General features: G+C 43.4%; 1 protein-coding gene across 3 annotated transcripts in view; it reads right to left on the bottom strand.

Moving 5' to 3' along the window:
- cog3 (component of oligomeric golgi complex 3) overlaps positions 1-10,000 on the bottom strand; it is a 38,132-nt gene that overhangs the window by 2,732 nt on the left and 25,400 nt on the right. For all 3 annotated transcript variants that reach the window (XM_082175984.1, XM_082175985.1, XM_082175986.1), the window contains 6 exons: positions 5,560-5,680; positions 4,538-4,626; positions 3,979-4,113; positions 2,693-2,768; positions 2,067-2,194; positions 134-232 (listed from right to left, as the gene is read on the bottom strand). In XM_082175984.1, coding sequence (XP_082032110.1) covers positions 134-232; positions 2,067-2,194; positions 2,693-2,768; positions 3,979-4,113; positions 4,538-4,626; positions 5,560-5,680 — 648 coding nt within the window. The remainder of the gene's footprint in view (positions 1-133; positions 233-2,066; positions 2,195-2,692; positions 2,769-3,978; positions 4,114-4,537; positions 4,627-5,559; positions 5,681-10,000) is intronic.

The raw sequence follows: 10,000 nt of genomic DNA, 5'->3' as shown, positions 1-10,000 counted from the left end.
CGATGTTTTGTAAATCAATGATCTGGATTTAAATAAATAAGAAGAAAACAAACAACGCTTGTGCGCAACACGCCATGCTTCAGAAAAGCTTGAGAAACTGTATAAATATGATATAATATTGTAATATCTGCACCTGCTCCATGGAGGGACAGGCGATGATCTGCAGGTCTTCTCCACTGAACTCCTCCTGCAGGAACACATGCAGTCTCTGGAAAACCTGCTGGACGTTATTCTGGAAGCAGAGGAACACGTTCTCCTCATCATCCCGCGTCACATGACCCTGACCCCTCACTGACCAATCCTACCTCAGTATGCTAATGAGACCATCGAGACTAGACATACTAGAAGAAAAATGCTTTTCTTACTCAGTATTTTTGTCTTGTTTCCAGTCCAAATATCTAGAAATTCTTAAATTAAGAAGCATTTACCAGACAAGTAAAGTAACATAAGAAATTTTTTCTTGTTTTCTGGAGAGAAAAAAAAGAAAAAATCTAAATGAAGTGAGTTTTTGCTTAAAACAAGTTAAATGATCTGCCAAAGGGGTCAGAAAAATTATCTCGTTTTCCATTTGAATAAAGATTTTGAATTTATTTTTCCATTCGATTTAAGATTTTATTTTTCCATTCGAATTAAGATTTTGTTTCTTCGTTTCCATTTGAATTAAAGGGGACATATAATGCTAAATCCACTTTTTTAGCCCTTAAATGCATTATGTTGTATATTGTGTTTAGAAGTACAGAAAAGTTGAAATTATTCTCTTCAGGTGCTTCGTTGATATCTTTATATTCTGTTTTGGTCGTATTTTTCAACCGGTTCAGATTTTTCTGTCATCTATGACGTTTTTTGAACTATTACGTCACAGTATCTGCAGCGGAACTGCCAAATAAGGACATCGACTTCCGGCCCAACACTTCCAGCAATCCGCCTTTTTTATTTCTCGCTGCAATTTTGTAGTCCAAGCTAAAGCCAAGTTAAAATGGTAAGTTAAAATGTTGGGTTGTTGGATGTAGTAACCCACACGCTCCATTACACCGTCTAATGTAGATGAACTGCTGCGCTTGTGACAGGGCGCATGTTTAACTGAAAGAACGAGCAGAGAGAGAGAGAGAGAGAGAGAGAGAGAGAGAGAGAGAGAGAGAGAGAGAGAGACCCGGCGCGCGCGCACTCTCTCTCTCTTCAGGCGAAAGTGTAAACAAGACTTCACCGTCTCCAGACTAGACGCTGTCTTGCTCTCTCTCCCTCGCACATATTAATCAAAATAAATCGACACGGTGGTAAAAGGTCGGAAGACCAAAGTTTCATGTGTAAATACAGTAACACACCATTGCGATACATCCATATGAAGACGTTGTTCTGCAGGTTCGTCGTCTTCATTTTCATCTCGCTCCGGCTCTGACTCCGGCTCGAACATGTAAGGCTGGATGGACAAGTCTTCCGTTGTTGACATTTTGTTAATAACGTGTGAATAAAACGTTTCTCCTATCAAACTACAAAAATGGCTGAACCGAGTGTCGCAACCTGGAGAGGGGGCGGGGTATGAAGTGTCTCATTTGCATTTAAAGAGACCGCACCAAAACGAGTTGCTCTCAGACGCACATCAGAAAAGGGGCAGAAAAGGGGCCTGTGGAGCTATAATAATGAGGAATTCAGACCCAAGCATTGCAGTTCCGCTTTATATAGACCACAAATGTATGATTTATATGTAAAAAAGGAACGATTTAAAAGCATGATATGTCTCCTTTAAGATTATTTGTCTAATCCCATTGGCAGATAATTTTGCAAAAACTAGATTTTTTTTCACTCCAGAAAACAAGATATAATTTCTTATATCATTTTACTTCTCTAGTAAATCCTTCTAGATTTAAGAATTTCTAGATATTTGGACTGGAAACAAGACTAAAATAGCATTTTTTGCAGTGTCTGAATGACAGTGACTGAAGGAAGTGACTCGATTAAAACCGAGACTTGATTACATCACTAGTATTATATGATTAGGCTGATAGTCTTTAAGAAAACAGACTTCTAAATATTAATATGAAGAGATGATGTGAGTTGCTGACTCTCACCCGGACCGGCTTGAACAGAATGAACTCTGTGTCCTTATTGGCCAGATAGAGAGACAGGCTCTGTAAGGTGACGGGCAGCTTGTTCTTCAGGATCCGGTAAGTGCTCATCACAACATCATTAATTTTGGCTGAAAGTACAGATAACACGTCCTTATTAATAAGAGCAAAAACATCAAGAACACACTCAGGCCTTGTCCACACTAACACACTCAGGCCTTGTCCACACTAACACACTCAGGCCTTGTCCACACTAACACACTCAGGCCTTGTCCACACTAACACACTCAGGCCTTGTCCACACTAACACACTCAGGCCTTGTCCACACTAACACACTCAGGCCTTGTCCACACTGACACACTCAGGCCTTGTCCACACTAACACACTCAGGCCTTGTCCACACTGACACACTCAGGCCTTGTCCACACTGACACACTCAGGCCTTGTCCACACTGACACACTCAGGCCTTGTCCACACTAACACACTCAGGCCTTGTCCACACTAACACACTCTTGTTTGAAAACGCATCTTTTCGTCAGCTTTTTGAAACACTTCAGCGATATAAAAGTGTGTGAGATAGTCAGCTGATTATTATTGGCTGATCAGTGAAGCAGTGATGCGTCTCACCAGGCTGAGCCCACGGCTGCTGCGACAGGTTATACGTCGGTCCTCCTTCAACAGCCATTGTCTGTAAAGCTGATACCTGTGATGAACACACACACACACACACACACACACACACACACACACACACACACACACACGAGCGAAGGGTTCAGAGAGGAATCGCTTTTACACACAAACCTTTAAATTAAACTCAGTTTTAAGACCAAGACTAAAGTAATAAATGAGTAGAAGAATAAGTGCCCACTAACACTGATTTATAATGAAGCTCGTTTCTGCCACAGAATAAAACTTTTTAGAGATAATTGCAACTTTTTATCTCACATACATCTCAAAATCTCCTTATTGCGTGTTATAAAGTCTGAATTGCAAGTTACAAACATGCAATTCTGAGAAAAAAAAGTCTTTATAACTCACAATTGTGAGATTACCTTTTGACTTTTTCATTCTGTAGCGGAAACAAACTTCTATAGATTTCTACTTACAAATAACTTCAATAATTGTTAAAGAGGACCTATTATGCCTTTTATAAAGTCTTGTAGTTTTCAGGCTCTACTAGAACAGGTTTTCCTGCTTGAATGTTGATTATTCTCCTCATATTCTCCATTGTTGCGGCCCCTCTCTTCCCAGTCTGTCAGTAACGCTCTGTTTACTTCCTGTCTCTATGAAGCCCCTCCTTCTGATTGGCTCTGATTGGTCGGCTGGAGCAGTGTGTTATGATTGGTCGAGCGCTTCGAGTGTGTTTGGGAAATGCCCCTTCCCTTACCATAACCGCCAGTTTAACACACTACTAACTAACTCAACCAGGCCCCGCCCCTTTATTCTGCGCATTAATTATTATAATGAGGAATATTGTGACGTGTTCGTTCCCGGAAGAAACTCAAGACTACAATGGAGGCGTTTTAGGGAGTTCAGAAACACTGACACTGATATAGAGAATAAACAGCTAAAGACAGAGTCCAAATATCCAAAATTCTTATTTCAAGAAGCATTTACTAGAGAAATAAAATATAATCAATTATATCTTGTTTTCTGGAGAGAAAAATCTAAATTAAGTGAGTTTTTGCTTAAAACAAGCAAATTATCTGCTAATGGGGTGAGAAAAATAATCTTGTTTCCCATTCAAATTAAGATTATTTTTCTCATAATAATAATAATGATAATTTAGCTTGTTTTAAGCAAAAACTTGATGAACATGGAACAAAAGCAGAATAGCTCTCACTATACACTACTGATACTGCATTCGCCATAGCTGTGTTTGCCGACCCACAATGCCCTCTGATTCTGACCTTGCTGAGGAACTCCTCCAGGTTTCCCACAAACGTGTGCGTCTGCTGCTGGATGAACTGCTCACAGCTGGACTTCAGGTGTCGGTCCACCTCTTTCTTTGAGTCGATGTAATGCTCCTTTATCTCTGGAGAACCCTGAGAGAACATGAGCTCACGATGAGCGACTCAAACCAGACATAAATCACTCGTTCTGGACGAGGACTCAGGTGTAAGACTTTGAAGACAAGTCAAGTCAAGTCAGCTTTATTTCTATAGAGCTTTTTATAACTCAGAGTGTTTCAAAGCAGCTTTACAGAGGTAACAGGAAAATAATGCAACAGAGTTTGTGTCTAGAAGAAAATAGCGTCACAGTCCAGCTTAAGTAAGTTCAGGGATGGTTCATTTCTGTTGTAAAGAAGTTATTAATTTAGTTCATTTATATATATATATATATATATAGACCGTTCTGTCATCGTCCAGCTCAGCTCTCATATAACGGTGTCAATGCAGGAGATCAATAATATTGTGGAATATTAAATTAAATGTTAAATTGGTTAAAATGAGTAAAAACAGACGTCACCTCCAGCAGAAACTCCAGGATTGCGTTATGGCTGTTCAGTCGGAAGAAATGATGCACAGCTTTGGGATTGAAGATTTTGAAAGCGGCGTCTGAGGAAGAAGAGAAACTGATGTTGTTCTGCCACCTGGTGTTCTTCACTGATATTACACACATATATCATTCACAGTACACAACCATCTCACTACTCAATATTTGGAAGTATAGAATCTTTTGCAACATTAAACACTACCATTTCAAAAGTTTTGGGTCAGTAAGAATTTTTTTTTACATTTTTTTGGGGAAGGAACTTAAAGAAACTAATACATTTATTCATCAAGGACGCATTAAACCGATCAAAAGTGACAGTAAAGACATTTATAATGTTATAAAAAAATATTATATTTCAAATAAAAATCCAGCAGTGGACAAATAACCATTCAGAAGGGGTGTCACAATATATCGCAATACAAAAATGCATCAATATGTATCGTGATTTGTTCACCCAAAATGAAAATTTCTGGCTTACAGAGTTTGTGTCAGTATTACAATAAACTAATATATATAAATGTTGAATATAATGTATAAAAATTCAATGGGGGAATATTTGAGTGTCCTGATAATGCCAAATGTCTGATGTTACCAGTAAAAGTGGCCAATATCATTTTAAATATATCTAGTCAGTGAAAGAGTTCAAGCATATACGTCTCAAATAATTTAAATACTAAAGTATTTTCAGCTTCAGAATCATGAATATGTTTATTCTGTATTGTCCTGTGTATTGGGTTTATCAGCACCAAGTCCAAGACTATTCTTATTTAATTCTTATTCTTAAAAACATCTTATCAATGTAAAACCAAATTTAGAATTTTAATAAACAGTATTTTTTTTGTTAACCTTTTATCATATGTCTTGGAGTATCGCAATAATATCAGTATCGTGATATGTATCGAATCGCGACATGAGGGGATCGTTACACCCCTACCATTCAGATTACCCATAATCCCACAAACACAGGTGTTGTTGCTAAACCTGAGCTCTCGCACCTCTGGTCTTCTTCAGGTCCAGGGAGATCTCCTTGATGGCGAAGTCTGCGTGGAACGGGGCGATCTGCTCACGCATGATCAGCAGATGTTTGATGAGGAACAGCTGCCCGTCTATCTGAGTCTGGAGGAACAACAGCGCTTGAGTTCACACGTCTGACATACACTACATTTAATGATTTAAAAAAAAAAAATTATAATTATAAATAATAATACATTTAAATATTTTAATTAGAAAGAAACTCACACTCACTCTCTCACACTCACGCACTCGCTCACACTCGCTCTCACACTCACTCTCGCACTCACTCTCACACTCACTCTCACACTCACTCTCACACTCACTCTCACACTCACTCTCACACTCACTCTCACACTCACTCTCACACTCACTCTCACACTCACTCTCACTCTCACACTCACTCTCACACTCACTCTCGCTCTCACACTCACTCACTCTCTCACTCTCACACTCACACTCACACACTCTCTCTCTCACACTCACTCACACTCACTCTCTCTCACACTCACTCTCTCTCACACTCACTCTCTCTCACACTCACTCTCTCTCACACTCACTCTCTCTCACACTCACTCTCTCTCACACTCTCACACTCACTCTCTCTCACACTCACTCTCTCTCACACTCACTCTCTCTCACACTCACTCTCTCTCACACTCACTCTCTCTCACACTCACTCACTCTCTCTCACACTCACTCTCTCTCACACTCACTCTCTCTCACACTCACTCTCTCTCACACTCACTCTCTCTCACACTCACTCTCTCTCACACTCACTCTCTCTCACACTCACTCTCTCTCACACTCACTCTCTCTCACACTCACACTCACACTCACTCACACTCACTCTCTCTCACTCTCACACTCACTCTCACACTCACTCTCACACTCACTCTCACACTCACTCTCACACTCACTCTCACACTCACTCTCACACTCACTCTCACTCTCACACTCACTCTCACACTCACTCTCACACTCACACTCACTCTCACACTCACGCTCACACTCACGCTCACGCTCACACTCTCTCACACTCTCTCTCTCTCTCACACACTCACTCTCACACTTACTCTCACACTCACTCTCACACTCACTCTCACACTCACTCTCACACTCACTCTCTCACACTCACTCTCTCACACTCACTCTCTCACACTCACTCTCTCACACTCACTCTCTCACACTCACTCACACTCACTCACTCTCACTCACACTCACTCACACTCACTCTCTCTCACACTCACTCACACTCACTCACACTCACTCTCACACTCACTCTCACACTCACTCTCACACTCACTCTCACACTCACTCTCACACTCACTCTCACACTCACTCTCACACTCACTCTCACACTCACTCTCACACTCACTCTCACACTCACTCTCACACTCACTCTCACACTCACTCTCACTCTCACTCTCACTCTCACACGCTCACACTCTCTCTCTCACACTCACTCTCACACTCACTCTCACACTCACTCTCACACTCACTCTCACACTCACTCTCACACTCACTCTCACACTCACTCTCACACTCACTCTCACACTCACTCTCACTCTCACACTCACTCTCACACTCACTCTCACACTCACTCACTCTCACACTCACTCACTCTCACACTCACTCTCACACTCACTCTCACACTCACTCTCACACTCACTCTCACTCTCACACTCACTCTCACACTCACTCTCACTCTCACTCTCACTCTCACTCTCACACTCACTCACACACTCACACACTCACTGTCACACTCACTGTCACACTCACTCTCTCACACACTCTCTCACACACTCACTCTCACACTCACTCTCACACTCACTCTCACACTCACTCTCACACTCACTCTCACACTCACTCTCACACTCACTCTCACACTCACTCTCACACTCACTCTCACACTCACTCTCACACTCACACGCTCACACTCTCTCTCTCACACACTCACTCTCACACTCACACACTCACTCTCACACTCACTCTCACACTCACTCTCACACTCACTCTCACACTCACTCTCACACTCACTCTCACACTCACTCTCACACTCACTCTCACACTCACTCTCACACTCACTCTCACACTCACTCTCACACTCACTCTCACACTCACACGCTCACACTCTCTCTCTCACACACTCACTCTCACACTCACTCACACACTCACTCTCACACTCACTCTCACACTCACTCTCACACTCACTCTCACACTCACTCTCACACTCACTCTCACACTCACTCTCACACTCACTCTCACACTCACTCTCACACTCACTCTCACACTCACTCACTCTCTCTCACACTCACTCTCACACTCACTCTCACACTCACTCTCACACTCACTCTCACACTCACTCTCACACTCACTCTCACACTCACTCTCACACTCACTCTCACACTCACTCTCACACTCACTCTCACACTCACTCTCACACTCACTCTCACACTCACTCTCACACTCACACTCACTCTCACACTCACTCTCACACTCACTCTCACTCTCACACTCACTCTCACACTCCCACTCACTCTCACACTCACTCTCACACGCTCACACTCTCTCTCTCACTCACGCTCACACTCTCTCTCTCACTCACTCTCTCACACACTCTCTCACACACTCTCTCACACACTCACTCTCTCACACACTCACTCTCTCACACACTCACTCTCTCACACACTCACTCTCTCACACACTCACTCTCTCACACACTCACTCTCTCACACACTCACTCTCTCACACACTCACTCTCTCACACACTCACTCTCTCACACACTCACTCTCTCACACACTCACTCTCTCACACACTCACTCTCTCACACACTCACTCTCTCACACACTCACTCTCACACTCACTCTCACACTCACTCTCACACTCACTCTCACACTCACTCTCACACTCACTCTCACACTCACACTCACACTCACTCTCACACTCACTCTCACACTCACTCTCACACTCACTCTCACTCTCACTCTCACACTCACACTCTCACACTCACACCAACGTGACTCACTCTCACACTCACTCTCACACCAACGTGTCTCACTCTCTCACACTCACTCTCTCACACTCACTCTCTCACACTCACTCTCTCACACTCACTCTCTCACACTCACTCTCTCACACTCACTCTCTCACACTCACTCTCTCACACTCACTCTCACTCTCTCACACTCACTCTCTCACACTCACTCTCACACTCACTCTCACACTCACTCTCACACTCACTCTCACACTCACACTCACTCTCACACTCACTCTCACACTCACTCTCACACTCACTCTCACACTCACTCTCACTCTCACACTCACTCTCACACGCTCACACTCTCTCTCTCACTCACTCTCTCACACACTCACTCTCACACTCACTCTCACTCTCACACACTCACTCTCACTCTCACTCTCACACTCACTCTCACACTCACTCTCACACTCACACTCACACTCACACTCTCACACTCACTCTCACACTCACTCTCACACTCACTCTCACACTCACACTCACTCTCACTCTCACACTCACTCTCACACTCACTCTCACACTCACTCTCACTCTCACTCTCACTCTCACTCTCACACTCACACTCACACACTCACTCTCTCACACTCACTCTCACACCAACGTGACTCACTCTCACTCTCACACTCACTCTCACACCAACGTGTCTCACTCTCTCACACTCACTCTCTCACACTCACTCTCTCACACTCACTCTCACACTCACTCTCACACTCACTCTCACACTCACTCTCACACTCACTCTCACACTCACTCTCACACTCACTCTCACACTCACTCTCACACTCACTCTCACACTCACTCTCTCACACTCACTCTCTCACACTCACTCTCTCACACTCACACTCTCACACTCTCACACTCACACTCTCACACTCACTCTCTCACACTCTCTCTCTCACACTCACTCTCTCACACTCACTCTCTCACACTCACTCTCTCACACTCACTCACTCTCTCACACTCACTCTCTCACTCTCTCACACTCACTCACTCTCTCACACTCACTCTCTCTCACACTCACTCTCTCACACTCACTCTCTCACACTCACTCTCTCACACTCACTCTCTCACACTCACTCTCTCACACTCACTCTCTCACACTCACTCTCTCACACTCACTCTCTCACACTCACTCTCTCACACTCACTCTCTCACACTCACTCTCTCACACTCACTCTCTCACACACACACACACACACACACACACACACTCACTCACTCTCTCACTCACACTCTCTCACACTCTCTCTCTCACACACTCTCACACTCTCTCTCACACACTCTCTCACACTCTCTCTCACACTCTCTCTCACACTCTCTCTCACACTCTCTCTCACACTCTCTCTCACACTCTCTCTCACACTCTCTCTCACACTCTCTCTCA

Source organism: Leuciscus leuciscus (genome assembly GCF_965113295.1).
Source record: "Leuciscus leuciscus genome assembly, chromosome: 7".
NCBI lineage: Eukaryota > Metazoa > Chordata > Actinopteri > Cypriniformes > Leuciscidae > Leuciscus > Leuciscus leuciscus.
This window is presented reverse-complemented; position numbering and strand designations above follow the sequence as displayed.